Source organism: Rhincodon typus, chromosome 14 (assembly GCF_021869965.1).
Source record: "Rhincodon typus isolate 14 chromosome 14, sRhiTyp1.1, whole genome shotgun sequence".
NCBI lineage: Eukaryota > Metazoa > Chordata > Chondrichthyes > Orectolobiformes > Rhincodontidae > Rhincodon > Rhincodon typus.
Genome location: NC_063345.1, coordinates 14,873,324 through 14,889,239, shown reverse-complemented (window position 1 = coordinate 14,889,239; position 15,916 = coordinate 14,873,324). Strand labels below are relative to the sequence as shown.

Genomic DNA, 15,916 nt, shown 5'->3' with positions numbered 1-15,916 from the left:
GGAAGGGCCAACCGCCACTCGTTTCCGTAGCGACCGGCGCCGGGAATTTGAAAATTGGTGACCGTTGAGGCGGCTCTCGCGAGACCTGCACTGAGTAGGCGGGGCTCGATTTAAATGGCGGCGCTTTCCGTATATTCTCAGGAGTTTTGGGTTTTCGCTGCTTTGACTTGAGTCTTGATCGATAGTTGATCATCGGTGTAGACCTCACCCGCTCTCCGGTCATGGAATTACCTGGCAGACCCACGTCGGCAAGGTTAGTATTCCAATACTGGCTCCCGGTTGGAGGAAGAAACAAGTGTTGGGTTGGCTGAATGAGTAAAAACCAAAAGAACTGTGGATGCTATAAATCAGGAACAAAAACAAAGTTGCTGGAAAAGCTCAGCAGGTCTGGTAGTACCTGTGAAGGAGAAAACAGAGTTAACATTTCGGGTCCGGTGACCCTTCCTCAGAACTGGCTGAAAGAGTGACTCCCTCACATGGCAGCAATTTACGTATCACCTTTCCGGTAGCTGAATCGTTAAGAGTTCTGAAGGACGCTTTTCAGCCCAAACTGTCCGCAATATCTCTCCTGAATCAGCACCTCCTATTGCCATTCCCCTGCCTTCTCCCCAACCCTGCATCTTTCTATCTTTTCAACTAACTGTCTACTTGCCTCTTGAATGGCTTAATTGAAGGTGAGATTGATGTAGCCATTGCGGATTAGCTGAAATGCTGCAGCAGGCTGAGAATGGGAAGCGAACTTGCAAATAAAGTAGACTGAAAGAGTAAGCAAGCAAAAGGTCGGGAATCTCAGCGCAAACCTGTGGAGCAACATCTCATCTTCAGACTAGGCACTTTACTAGACTTAATGTTGAGTTCAACACCTTCAGATTGTCAACTCACTCCTGTTCCTTCCTTTTCTTTTAGCTTGTTACATTCTGTCACCATGTCCTCTCTCCCCTCATCCCCACTCCAGTGGGGATATCTGTATTTTTTTCCCCAGTCTGTCAGTTAGATGCACCATTGTTCTGCCATTCTCACATTCCAATCACTAAATCTGCATTATAAACAGAGAGCCAGTAAGGACTGCAGATGCTGGAAGTCAGAGTCTGTAGATGTGAGGCTGAAAAAGCACAGCAGGTCGGACAGCATCCAAGGAGCAGGTAAGTCAATGTTTTGGGCTGAAACTCTTCTTCAGAGCTTTGTCTCCCCCAGCAAGCTGCCATTCTTCCCCCTCACCCCTACTATTGCATAAATGTTGTGCTCTCCACTTTTCACATCAGCTCAGTCATCTAGACTCCAAACATTTAGCTTGCTCTCTCTGCATGGATGCTGGCTTACCTGCTGTGATTTCAAGCATTTTTTACTATTTTCAATACAGATTCCGGAATCTGCAGTAACTTGCTCCTATAAGCAGAAGGTTGGAGTTCTGAGGAAGGGTCACCAGCCCCAAAATGTTAACTCTGATTCTTTATTTCCCTCACAGATGCTGCCAGACCTGCTGAGCTTTTACAGCAACTTCTGTTTTTGGTTGGGGTTGTGCTCCTGGATTGGGTTGGAGGTTTCTGCAAAGCAGCCATTCAGTCTGCATTTAGTGCCTTGAATGTACTGTGACCAAAAAATTTAAACATTCTGGGGTTCTCAACTATGATAATTAGTTATAAAAACAGAATGTTGTGGATGCTGGAAGTCAGAACGTTGAGTCAGGGATGATTCTTTGGAACATTCTGAAGAGGAGACATTGCAGGCTCAACATTTATGTGTTTATCTCTTCTCAAATGCTACCAGAACTGCTGAGTTTCTCCATCGTTCTGTGTTTGTTAATGATAACTAGTCAGCCTACCTTGAAAATGTAAATAGAGCAACGGTTGTAAACTTGGGGTGAAGTTCACATCATGTATAGATCATAATATGAGGCTGAAGGATATCCAGTTCTCTTTGTATCTGACACTTGATTATCTTGAAATCATAAAAGGGAACCTTGGTGAGATCACATCTAGAGTACTCTGTACAGTTGCGGACTCCTTATTTGAAAAATGGTAACAGCCTGTGGAAGCAGTTTTAGGTGAACCTTCTACAGTGCCTCCTTGAGCTAAGGGCATAACTTTATATTAAAAATACTACCTTTAAAGAGACTTTTAGAAGGAGGATGCCAGAAAGATTTCTGCCCATGTTGAAGAAATTTAAACTAGGAAATAGTTTAAGAACAATTTTTAAGATAAATGAGTTGTTAGTGGAACACTCTTCTTTGGAAAGCAATAGAGGCTGCATCATTGGGTTTAGTTAAGGCTGGGGTGGATTTTTTTTCTGGTAGTCGGGGAGCTGAGAGGCCAGACCGGAATCTGGAATTGAGCACACTCTATCAGCTATGATTTATTGAATGGAATAGTGAGCTTTTTAGTTGTTTGAAAAAAATCTTTTGTGCTTTTGGTTATATTTCAACCCCACACTCTTGTTCGTTAGGCATCTGGTGTGAGGGGTGTGGGCAAGTCAGAGGACCCCCTTGTGGGTCTTCTCCTAAGCTTGGTCAAGTTGGCTAATAACAGTTCCAGACAGCAGGTTGTCGAGCAAGTCATACCTGGCATGTCTGCTCCTCTTCTGCAGCAACGTTTGTCTGAGTGCCCTTGGAGGGAGAGCATGTGTCCATCAATACTCTTGATTCCTTCAGGCATGCTGTGGAGAGCCTTCCAATATATTTGGACCATCAATAGCCATGTGTGAGGTGCTGGAAGACTGGAGGTTGGTTAATGTGATGCCGCTATTGAAGAAAGGTGGTAAGGAAAAGCCAGGAAACTATAAGCCAATGAGCCTGACATCAGTTGTGGATAAAGGTCGATACGGTGTAGAGCTGGAGGAACACAGCAGGTCAGGCATCATCAGTGAAGTAGGAGAGTCATGTTTTGGACCTAAAGCCTTCATCAGGGCTAGGGAGGCGGAAGCGAGCTGGGAAATAAATAGAAGGAAGAGGGGTGGGGCAAGGGGAAGGTAGATGGGATGGCGATAGGTGGAAGTGGGTAGGGGTTGTGGGGATTGGTCAGTGGGAAGGGTGAAGCAGACAAGTGAGGAAGGAGATGGACAGGTAGTGTCAGGTCAAGGAAGCAGGAATGAGAGGGAGGGTTGGACATGGGATGAGGCCGGGGGTTGGGAGATTTTAAAACTGGTAAATTCTATGTTTAGGCCATCGGGCTGTAGGCTCCTGAGGTGGAAAATGAGGCATTCTTCCTCCGGTTTGTGTGGGGTGTCATTGTGGCACTGGAGGAGGCCCAGGACAAACATGCCACCAAGGAAGTGGGAGGGGGAATTGAGTTAAAATGGTTAGCAACCAGAATGTGTTGTCGATTTATAGTATAGAGTGCAGGTACTCTGCAAATCTGTCACTGAGTCTACGTTTTGTCTGACCAATGTAGAGGAGGCCACATTGGGAGTAATGGATAGAATAGAGGATGTGCAGGTGAAACCCTGACGGATGGAGGTGAGAGGGAAGGTGTAGGGGCATGTGTAGCACTTCCTGTGGTTGCAGAGACAGGTGCTGGGTGTGGTGGGGTGTGTGGAGCGAACAGAGTTGTGGAGTGAGTGGTCCCTACAAAAGGCAAATAGGAGTCAGGAGGGAAATATCTGAGGTCAGATTGTCAGTGGCGGAAATAGTGGAGGATGATGCGCTGGATGCAGAGGTTGGTGGGGTGGTATGTGAGAACCAGGGGGTTTCTGTATTTTTGTTGGTTGGGGGGGGGGGGGGGGGAGTGGTGAGCACATTTGAGGGCAGAAGTGCGGGAAACGCAAGAGATGTGGTTGAGAGCATTTTCAATTAATAGAGAGAGGAAGTTGTGGTCCTTGAATTAGGAGGACCTCTGGGATGTCTAGGAGTGGAATGTTGCAGCATGGGAGCAGATGTGGCGGTGGTGCAGGTATTGGGAGTATGGGATCGCATTCTTGCAGGAGGGTGGGTGAGAGGAGGTGTAGTTAAGGTAGCTGTGAGAGTCGGTGGATTTGAAATAGATGTCAGTGCTGAGACGGTTACCAGATATGGAGACAGGCCCTGGAAGGGGAGGGAGGTATTGGAGATGGTCCAAGTGAAATTGAGGTTGGGGTGAAAGATGTTAGTAAAGTTGAAGTGTTCAACTCCTTATGGGAGCACGAGGCAGTGCCTATGTAGCGGGGGAAGTGGTGAGGAATGGCGCCGATGGAAGAGGGACTGTTCCACGTACCCTGCAAAGAGGCCGGCATAGCTCAGACCAATATGGGTGCCCATAGCCACCCTTTTGGTTTGTTGGAAGTGGGAGGAGTTGAAGGAAAAGTTGTTGAGGGTAAGGATAATTCTGTTAAGCAGATGAGGTTGTTGGTGGAGGGGTAACTGGTTGTGCCTGCGGGAGAAGAAGTGGAGGACTTCTAGGCCATCTGTGTGGAGGATACAAGTGTACAGGGACTGGATGTCCATGGTGAAGATGAGGTTTTGGGAGTTGGGGAATTGGAAGTCCTGGAAGAGGTGGAGGGTGTGGATTGTGTTCGGAACATAGGGAGTTTCTGGACCGTGGGGGTGGTGAAAAGACAGTCAAGCCATGTGGAGATAAGTTCAGTGGGCCAGGAGCGGTCAGGCTTGTGGATTTTGGGAAGGAGATAGAACCGGGCAGTGCAGGGTTGGGGAACAGTAAGCTTGGAAGCCATGGGTGGGACATCTGCATGAGGTGATATGGTCATGGATGGTCTGAGATGATGGTTTGGTGATCAGGGGTGGGATCATAATCGAGGGGGTGGTAAGAGATGGTGTCAGAGAGTTGGCACCTGGCCTCCATGATGTAGAGGTCAGTACGCCATACCACTACTGCACCCCCACCCTTATTCGTAGGTTTGATGGGGAGACTGGGGCTGGAGCAGAGGGTAGCACATTGTGTTGGGGAGGGGTGGAGAGATTAAGGCAATCGGTACCATGACAGCAGTTGGAGATGAAGAGGTCAAGGAAGGATAGGAGGCTGTGAGGTGGTGTCCAGGAGGATGAGGCTTGTTGGAGGCAGGAGAAGGGGTTGGCAAAAGATGGGTTAGACTCCCTGTCAAAGAAATAGGTGCAGAGGCAGCAAAAAAAGTCAACATTCAGACATGAACGGATTTCATTGTGTGGGCACAGGGGAATGAAGGTGAGTCTTTTGCTGAGGACAGATCGTTCAGCCTCAGTGAGGGGTAGGTCTTGGAGGGGGTTGGGGAATGGTGAATGCCTGGCAGGGCTTGGAGCTGGGACGAGGTGTAGAGCTGGGAGTGGGGGTGGAGACTGTCTCAGGAGTGGGGATGTGTGTATGTGGATGGTCATGTAGGTAGAAGCAAAAGTGGTGGCAGCGGTGGAAGTGTCGACAGAAGTTGTGGATATGTTGTTGAAGGGGATTCTGAGGGAAAGGATTTAAATGTAAGGACTTAGAAAGGCAAGAACTGATTAGGGTTTGTGTGCAAAGTTGTCTCACTAACTTGATTGAGTTTTTTTGAAGAAGTGACAAAGAAGATTGAGCAGAGCAGTGAAGGTTATCTGTATGGACTTCAGTAAAGCATTAGACCAAGTTCCACACGGTAGATTGGTTGGCAAGTTTAGATCACATGGAATACTGGGAGAACTAGCCATGTGGATACAAACCTCTTGAAGGTAAGAGAGAGTGATGGAGGGTTGCTTCTTAGACTGGTGCTCGGTCATCTTTTTGTCATCTAAATAAATGATTTGGATGTGAGTATAGGAGGTATGGTTAGTAAGTTTGCAGATGTCACCAAAATTGGTGACGTAGTGAACAGCAAAGAAGGTTACCTCAGAGTGCAATGGGACCTTGATCAGATAAGCACGTGGGCTGAGGAGTAGCAGATGGAGTTTAATTTAGATAAATGTAAAGTGATGAATTTTGGTAGGTCAAATCAGGGCAGGACTTGTACAGTTAATAGTAAGGTCCTGGGGAGTGTTGCCTTTATTGGTCAGTGCATTGAGTACAGGACATTGGTTAGGCTACTTTTGGAACACTGTGTTCAATTCTGGTCTCCCTGCCAGAGGAAGGACGTTGTGAAACTTGAAAGGGTTCAGGAAAGATTGACAGTGGAGTTGCCAGGGTTGGAGGATTTGAGCAGGGAGAGGCTGAATAGGCTGGGGCTGTTTTCCCTAGAGCATTGGAGGCTGAAGGGTGACCTTATGGAAATTTTTATAAAAAGCATGACGGGCATGGATAGGGTGAAGAGTCAAGGTCTTTTCCACAGGGTAGGGGAGTCCAAAACTAGAGTGCATTTGTTTTAACGTAAGAGGGGAAAGACTTAAAAGAGACCTTGGGAGCAACATTTTCATGCTGAGGGTGGTATGGAATGAGCTGCCAGAGGAGGTGGTGGAGAACTGGTACAATTACAACGTTTCAAAAGGCACCTGGATGGGTATATGAATGGGAAGGATTTAGAGAGAGATGAGCTAAATGCTGCCAAATGGGACTAGATTAATTCAAAATATCTGATTGGCATGAATAGTTGGACTGAAGGGCCTGTTTTTGTGGTGTACATCTGACTTAATGATTCTATAGCTCCATTTTGGTATAGACACTCCTCCAACACCCCAACTTCCCAAACCCAGACGACTACCACCACCACTCTTTCACAGTTGACACTAGTATTGCCCTTAACAGGCTTTGCGTGTAAAATTGTTCAATTGAAAAGTTGGGTGATTTGCTGATGGTAGTTAATACATGGAGGTGGGGGTGGGGAAATAAAAATTTCAGATGTGTAAGAGCACTGCTGGATATAAAAAAAAAAAAGTGGACTAGAAGGCTGAATAGCCTACTCCTGCTCCTAAGTCCTACATTCCTATAGAGGTTGCATATGCCACCATCCTTCCAAACTTAGTTCCGAGCTGGGACACCAAATTTCAGTTTGTCTCCATTTTAATGCACTAGCGAGATGCTCCGAATCTAGAGTATCTGATGTGCCTGAAATGTGTTCCCACTAATTTCCATCTGTGTGTGTATGACTTTGACTTTTTTGCCCCCCTCATTATTATTTTATACTTTCACCTATTGCTCTGTCTCTACAATCCTTTTTTTTCCTCATATCGCCTGTTTTGACCTTGTCTTTGTATATTGTTAATGATTCCAACTCCTTGATGAAGTTTTGTGGTGAGGCTTCAGGGAAACTTATTGATACTTTTGCCATTATATTTTTTTCTCACCAACTTTTTTTTTCCTCTAACTATCTTTTCCACTAATCTTGTCCTTCCTGAAACCTTGCCTTTCTTGTTTGAATTTGAACCCTGTATTTTCTATTTCTAACCCTCTGTTTCCTTTAACTCTCCTTCCCAACCCACTAAGGTGAAGAATGAACGTCTCGTGTCCCAATGCATGTCTCATCTGCTTCCAACGTTCCTAAGTATTTTTGTTAAATTTTGGCAAATTCCTGGTTTTTCAAAGATAGGTCAAATTAGAATGAGGAAAGCCTTTTTCTGCTTTTTTTTTCCCTGTCTTGTAGCCAATAGAAGTAATTCTGAAAGTAACCTTAACTTTTTTGGGTTTTGTTGCATTAAATAATTAGCTGACCTTCAGATTTTGCTATTTAATGTACACATTTTTATCATTACAATATTGTTTCTTTGAAACATCCTCCTTAAATATTCAATTATTGCTTGCCTTGCCTTGCCTCAATCTCTGTACAGTTTTAAAACACAATTATAGCTGATCAGCTAATGCTCTTTTCCTTTTTTTCGCCCCTTGCTCCTCATCCACCCAAAACCATGCTAATAACCATCACCACTATCCAGACTTAATTCGAGGAAGTCCTCTTTAGCTGCACCCAAACGTCGTGCTTCAATGTGTGTTTCCACTAGGACCTCAAGTAATGCGGTAGCTTCCCCAACTACTAGCAATACTAGTGAAGCAGCATCACAACGCAGACGTTCACTCCTGACCAGAAAAAGTCCAGCGCAAGGTTGCTCAAAAATGCCGCTGCCTGAATTAGGAAAACAGACGATTGGCAACTTGAAAGCTTTTGAAAAGCAATTGCCAAGCGCACCAAGTGTCTCCCCTGTCAAAAAGGGCCGATTCAGCACGGGCTCCTTTACTGTAAATCCAACTCAAAAGTTGCATAAAAAAGCAGATACCAAATTCAAAGCAGCCGCAGTCTCAAAAGAAAATTCTTTGAATGCAACTTATTGCCTGCCAAGTTCTGAAGATGCATCTATGAGGCAGATTCCTCAGAAAGAAGATTTGGATATGATGATGGTACATCAAAATTTGCCCAACATTGGTATTTCTAAAGGTAGACCTGAACAGGAGCAAACAGAATCAAACCTTTGCCCTCTTCCGTTTATGGAATCAAGTAACTTATCACCTTTATTTACCAGTTTCATTGCAGAAGAATGTCTACATATAGCTGCTAACTTAAATGACAAAAGTGAGATCTGTCCCTGGTTTACAGTTGGTACAGTAAATCCAATTCCAGTGACTAGTGTTTCCATGATAAATGAGGAACCTGTACCATTAGATAGTTCTGTCTACTCCTGCTGTTCAAACACCTCTCCAGCAAAATCGCCACTTCTCTGTATCTCCAAATTTAAAGAAAATATCTTGGATATGAGTAGTCAACAAAAGCTTGCAGAAGCAGAAATCAAAACTGGAGACTTGCCTGTTGGTACTAGAATGAATAATGACTATATTGAGACTGGAGCTCTGCCTTTGTCCCCTTTGGGAAATTTGATACAATTCAATGAAACTGTAACAGAAGGTTACTTAAATGATGAGAAAGGTAATGCACTAAAGCATGAGGTTTATTCCAGCAATGTCCTGAGCAAGTCCCCTCCATCCACTGTAGAGTATATCCAGTTAAATGTACCTGAAGTGTTGAGTGATGCATCAACCACATGTTTAGGTGCAAAGAATGATGCCTCTTCGACTTTTATGCCAACCAAGATCCAGTCTAACTCCAATTTGTCTCTTTCGAAGGTAGATTTGTTATTGAGTGAAAGAAGTATGTCAGGTGATGAAAAACAAATTTTGCCAAAGCACAGAAGTAGTTTTGAAAATGAATTTGAGCCACCTGATTTGTTAGGTTGCACACCATCTCTTGCTTTGTCAACAGATTTAATCCAGTTGAATGATACAATAACAGTGAGAGATAATAAAAATGTAACATTTGATTTATCAAAGCATGAAAGCAGTTTTGGAAAAGGTCTCCAGACTTCTCCCTTATCTAACTTTAAGCAGTCCGTGTCTCCTCAAGATTTGGAGAAATTAAATGTAACTATGAATGTGGATGACTTCAAAAATACAACTTTCGATACCTCAAAATATAAAGATTTGGGAAATGACTTCAATTGCAAGCTGCCTGTATCTACGAGGGAAGGGATTCAATTAAATGCCACCATGACTCTGGATGACCATAAAAATGCAACATTTGATGCATCAAAACATGAAGGCTGTCTTGCAAATGATACTTTGTCTAATTGTGAGCTGTCTCTATCAACAACCAACCAAGATCAATTATCCCATTCAACTATCAGCCACAAGGATACAACATTTGATGCACCAAAACGTGAAGGCAGTTTGGCAAATAACCCAAACAAAACAACCAACTTGGCCGATTGCAAGCTGTCTCTATCGTCGGACTCTAATGAAGTCAGACTGACTCCCAAGAATCTTAAGCTTGTGAGAAAAGATGATGCTCTGGCTTCCAGGTCAGAGTTGGAGCAAGTAGAGACGAGTGGCAAAAATAATTACTCCAATTTGTCTCTGAACTTCAAGAAGGACAGTGTTTCTACAAGTACAGAGACAAGATCGAGTGAAGTAAACCAAGGTGAAGATGTCTGCATTTCTGCAGAATTGTGTGAAGGTGTTTGTGCAGTCGAAAGAAGTCTCCCTTTCATAGACATCTCCCAGAAAAAGGAACAAAGTATCTGTGAGCATGCAGATTCATTTCATGATCTAGTGAGTTCGGAATGGGCTCCAAACTGCATTTCTACTCCATGCCTTGCTGGGAAACAGAATTTTCCAGAATACCTACAACTTGACCATTCTTTCCTGGCCTCATCTTCCACCCTTCAGGATGATGTACGTGGAGTCGGCAAGTGCTCAAATGAACAAGACAGGACCAAAGATGCTGCCAGAACCTCTGGCACTGATGTTCCTGGAACTAAATTCTGTGGTAGAAAACCATCTAATGCATCCAGCCAGCAATTGCAGCAAACCAAAATGGGAAATGAAAATTCCTTAAAGCATGTTTCTTATCTCCCGGCAGCCAGAAAGAAAAATATTAGTGAAGCATCAGTGTCTGAAGTCTGCAAATCTGGAGCTCAAAAAGATATTGTACCACCTTTAGCTCAGATGTGTAAAATAGGCTCTTCTGCGGAAAGAGGAAAGCCTTCAATTCAACCGCCTGGCTTTTCCAAGTTGTGCCTTCCGAAACCTCGTCCGCTTTCAGGAAGACTGAGCCGTGCAGTAGCAACTGGACAAATTTCAGGAAATAACAAGCTTCCATCATACCACATCGGAGTCTCAACCAAAGTAAGTTGTATTTTCTCAACCTTCTTGTACGCCATTTTATAATTCACTAAAGCAAATCACTTCTTTATAGTGTCTAACACTGTACAAGTAGTACAAAGTTTTAATTGATTCACAACTAGTCAGACATCTGAGCCAGGAATAACACTTTTTTTTTTTTTCATCCCCCAGTTTTTTTTATTTTCCTCTCCCTCTGCAGATTATTATTATTTTTCTACATTTGCCAGATGCATTGTTTCTTTAAGGTTTCCAGATTTCAGTACTTGTGGCTTTTGGAAATGTGGTTGATGTTCCACTTGTTCGTAATGTGAATTTTAATCTTTTGGGTCAATTAGGGCTTGACAACAGGTCCCTGGAAACTTGCTATTTATATTTATCTTCAATCAACTTGTTTGGATATGTTATGAACCTCCTCCAGGATAGGTGCAACTTGAATCTAGACCACAAGTAGGGGCAGAACCACTGAGACAAGAGCTTTGGGATTGCTATTTGTGTGTCTGCATATAATCTAATCATGGTGTTAAAATTAGTTTCTGGAAATAGAATAATTCTTTCAGTGGGGAAATATTTTGTTCATAAATCCTGTGTTTTCTTTCAGATGTCTCCTAAAATCAAATCTACTCAACTTTTAAGTAAAGCTATCTCAAAGATACCTGGAGTGAAGAGAACATCTTCCGTGGTATCATCAAAATTAACTGTGCAGGAAACAAAAGCAGAGTTGAAATCAGAACTTTTCAACATAGGTAAATGTGGTATGATGTAACTATTGTAATGTGTTAATGCATATCAAATAAATTGGGGAAAGATACTGGAAAAATATGCTGAACCACAATACTTAATGCTCTGTTCGATTATTGCTTCCTACTACAGGCTCATGCAGATTCATGAACTAAACTGTACTGCTGAAGTATCTGATTTCTTAAACTACCCTGAACTACTACTCCTAGACGAGACACTATATAAACCTTTTTTTAAACCCCTGCCTGGTGTTCTCTGAAACTTGTTCAATCCTATTTTTTTATTTATGATCTGAAAACAAAGTTGCTGCCCTTGCATGGTTTCTCTACCTATTCGCACAGTATAAACATCTTTCTATTAGCACCGTAGGAATTTGCAGTCATCTGTTTTTGAAAAATGTTGGCTTTGGTCACTGTTCAGGAAGAACTGTCTAACCTTGCTTTTCTTTTAGAAAATAAACCTTTCAAAGGAGTAGCCAACAGTCATCTGTTTGCATTTTTAAGATCTGAATTTAGAATAAGGATAAAGGCACACATGCCAAAATACTGACAGCAGTACTCTGGGAAGTGAAAAAGATAATCAATGTTGTTCCTTCCTCGCTAAAGGCAATATTTTGGGACTGAACAAATCCAGTTGTTCTGGACAACTAAATTTACAGCTGTCCAGAGTTGTTAATCTATATACAAGTCACCTGCCATTCTAACTTTGTTCAAATTGCCATGTGTAATTAGACTATTATTCAACATTTTATTAATATCAAACAATAGATTTGAATTAATCTAGAAGTGTCTCCAGTAATTATTGGTTTTAATGTATTATGCTGCATTTCAGACACTTTTTTTTTGTTCTTTTGTAGATTATCCTTGCAATATGCCATTTTGCCTTTGAGTGATTATACCATCTGGTTGCACTTTAACATTTTAACCAGTCAATTTTGTTGTAATACTTCATTTAGCATCCAATATAATAGTAAAACTTAGTTCAGCAATGTCCAGCTCAACTATAAGATTGATGCCAACATTGTTTGCACTTCCAATTAAATCTGGGGCATCCTCCTGTAGGCAAGAGAATTGAACCTTAACCAGAATTAATTTTGAGCTATAAACAATTTTTTAATTTGTGCCTCAAATCTCCATCATTCAAGCAGCTGTTTGTTCCGTTCAACTTGGATAGGGAGCAGGAAAATAACCATTTGTGAATCTTCTTTTCCTCCATGCATCTCCAGTTTTTATATTGGGCTTTATTTATTTCTTGCTTTTTTTTTTGAGTTTACTACTATTTTAAAATTTATCTAATGCAGGTATGGCTGGCCCTCATGTCAACAGAAAAGCAAACAAGCCTTTAGTTTTGGACTCCCAAAATGTTGTGACTGGCATAAAACGCACAAACAGTGCAGTAGAACAGAAGCGAGGTCTATATCCATCCCCGAAGAGATCAAAGACAGCGGGTATGAGTTCAATCAGTTATTTTTCTATCTGCAGAGAATAGGGCCCTGTATATTAATAGATGTTTCTTTGAGGACCCATGTGCCATACTGCAAATCCAACTAATCATCTTAACATGGTTAATAAAAACCAAAACAACTGCAGATGCTGTAAATCAGAAACAAAAACAAAGTTGCTGGAAAAGCTCAGCAGCTCTGGCAGCATCTGTGAAGGAGAAAACAGCGTTAACGTTTCAGGTCAGGTGACCCTTCTTCCGTTCTGAGGAAGGGTCATCGGACCCGAAATGTTAACTCTGTTTTCTCCTTCACAGATGCTTCGAGACCTGCTGAGCTTTTCCAGCAACTTTGTTTTTAATCTTAACATGGTTGTTGGTGTACTACTTAGCACACTCTGTGTAATGGATGTTACCGGATTACAAAATCACATTTAATGTTGGACAGTGGAGTTTTGCAAGCTGGCCCTGGGAAGTAAAGTCTTCAGGCTTGCCAAGCTTGCTGTGAACAGCTGAAGGGACATGTTCTATATGATCCGTGCAGCGTACAGTCCATGTATATCTTACTGGTGCTGAATTGTTGCACTATTATTCCTTCATGTGATGGGTGGAATGCCTGTCTTTTTAGCTTGATAACAGTAGTACCCTGTAAATGGTGAGCTCCACTTATTTACTTTTTGCTCAAATGCAAGATATCTTGCCTTTCAGGGTAATCCTTTATTGGCTTTACAGTTTGCTTGTAGGTTTGTTTTCAGGAAAGTTTCCTGTTGGGGTCCAGAAACAAATTCAAAACTGTTGCATCCTATAGCAGGTGCGTTATCTTTGTATATTGAATGCTTGACTGTCATTCTTTTGTTTTTCAATTATTGAAATCAATACTTTAAAGTTGTTTACAGAATCCATTTGGGGGAAAAAATAAATGGGACTTGAGCACTCATCCGTTCATTTGATTATGTACTTTAAAATGTGAAGCAACCGTATTAGCGCCCTTGGGTTCCAATGTCTATTCAAATACTCATTTTAGTTTGACTTGAATAAGTCATACTCTGCTTCCTCGGACCTTTTATATACCTGTCAAAGGGACTGCTGACTTTTCAAGATCTAAAGAAAAGAGTTGAATATTTTAGAACAAGATTGATTTGTTGTATGTTGAGTGATTTCACTTGTTTTGGGATTACCTTCATGATATTTTCAAGTTATTGAGTGTATTTAAATTTAAATTCTTGATTAGCAAGGGGATCAAGGGTTAAGGAGAGAAGACGAGAGTGGGATTAAGAAACATATCAGCCATGATCAAATGTCAGACTCTGCAGAATGGCCTAATTCTGCTCCTATATCTTGTGGTCTTTGCTGATTCATTTGTCATGGTACTATTGCAACTGGGACATAAATTGAAAGTTGGCATTTTCTTTTGGCTTTAACGAAAGGTTACAAGGTTTTTCTGCTCCATTATACAAAATGAGGCCAGCGACCCTATGACTTTAAATCTTTGTTTTTAGTTTCTTTTTTTCTTTTATAGCTGCCTTTTTACAATCTAGTTCAGTGAATTGTGTATGCTGTCAACAACTTTCAATTGTCCATTTAGTAAATTGTGTCCAGTAATTGGTTGCTGTATTGTTTTCTGCCTTAGATGATTCATTCATTAGGACAGACTGAAAAACGACAATTTTCTGGGTACTGCAATTTAACATTTTTCTGTTATTATAGTTTTGTGGCTGCTCCTAATTCTGAGGAGACTGCCAAGTTCACATTTATGAAAAATTCCCATGATATTTGGTGTTTCTGTAGTTGAGGATCACGCTACTCTTGTTTTTTTTTTTGTTCTGTCCTTTCTTTAAATACATTATGAAAACTTATATTTTTGCAGGAGAGGTGACTACCAAATATACAAAACCAAAACCATTACTGGGCAACTGTAAGCAGAAGATAGCAATGAAGGCAAGAGAGAGTCTAACATCAGAATCAAAAGTCAAAATGGTATGAAAATGTCTTTGACTATAAAATTAATACTGATGGGAAGACTTTTTGCTGGCTAGTAGTAACATTAGACTGTCCACTATACTTTTTTTTGTAAAAGGCAACAACTTGATCACATTCAACTTCTTTACCTGTCATGCTTCAGTGACCAATTACCTTGGATGTTTTTGTGCTCAAATTTGCCCTGTGCAGGAAAAGATTGACTCTCAAAAATGTTACATTTCCAATCTTTTAGGTGTTTCACAGCTAATTATTTAAGTGTGGTAAGTTGTTTTAATTGAGAAATGTGGCCAAATTCTTGCAAACACATTGGGATAATAACTAGGAAGTTTTCTCTCACCATGATACTGATTTGAAGATTACACTCTATGTAATTTAAAAGTCCCTTATCTGGAGAACTGATTTGTCATCTTTACTTTTTACTTGTCCCGTCAGCCTCCAAGATGGATGGCGTTTTTTTTCCAGCAAATAAAGCCATCCTCCATTGGTTGTATTTGTTTGTTCGGGATTTCTCAATCCTATTGGGACATTTTTGTCTCTTTCCCAGAAGCACTTGCTCACATCTTGTTGTCCATATCCATTAAGGTTAAATAATAAATCTAATGAAGTCTTTTGTATTTTTGCATTCCATGATTTGATCTTACTTGAAAAAGAGTTTAATTTGAAATAGTGGATTTGTTCTGAATGGTTTTTATCTTTGCAGGTTAAAACTGCTGTAGAGGAGTCAATGTTTAAATCCAAGCAGGAACTTGAAGTGGGTAAGCCTTTTATTTCTGATCAGACTGATCTTCGCCATGTGCCACACAGCATCACCAGCAACTGGTGGATAGAGCAAAGCAAGGCTGCAACTAATGGATTAGTGCAGTCCTATCACATCTCAGTTGTGAATGGTGGATGAGTCCTTGGAGGATGCTTCACAAATATTCCCATGTTTAAAGGTGGGGAAGCCCCGCAGGTCATTGCAAAAGATAAGGCATTTGCAACAATCTTTACTCAAAAGTGCTGAGTGGATAATTCGTCTCAGCTGCCTGTAGGGTGGGATTGACTGCCTATGATTGCCTATGGCCACATTTTAAGGGGGTGGCATTCAAGGAGTCGATGGGCAACTCTGGTCGGAATCATACCTGACACAAAGGATGATTGTTGGAGGTCAGTCATCTCTGCTCCAGGGCATTTCTGCAAGAGTTACTCAGGGTAGTGTCCAAGGCAGAATCATCTTCAGCAGCTTCATTGTGACCACCTGTATGTCATAAGATAAGAAATGGGGTATCCACTGATGACTGCATAATGTTCAACTC

The 15,916-nt window shown here is 41.7% G+C and overlaps 1 protein-coding gene across 2 annotated transcripts in view; it reads left to right on the top strand.

The window, feature by feature from the left end:
* The first annotated feature begins 2 nt into the window (after positions 1-2).
* Positions 3-15,916, top strand: part of LOC109929980 — an 18,045-nt gene continuing 2,131 nt past the window's right edge. The window contains exons 1-6 of one of the 2 annotated variants that reach the window (XM_020529533.2): positions 4-253; positions 7,733-10,469; positions 11,065-11,209; positions 12,505-12,651; positions 14,509-14,618; positions 15,322-15,376. In XM_020529533.2, the coding sequence (XP_020385122.2) occupies positions 222-253; positions 7,733-10,469; positions 11,065-11,209; positions 12,505-12,651; positions 14,509-14,618; positions 15,322-15,376 (3,226 nt within the window). In that variant the 5' untranslated portion in view covers positions 4-221. Of the gene's footprint in view, positions 254-7,732; positions 10,470-11,064; positions 11,210-12,504; positions 12,652-14,508; positions 14,619-15,321; positions 15,377-15,916 lie in introns of both variants that reach the window. The other variant, XM_048605368.1, reaches the window with a different exon arrangement.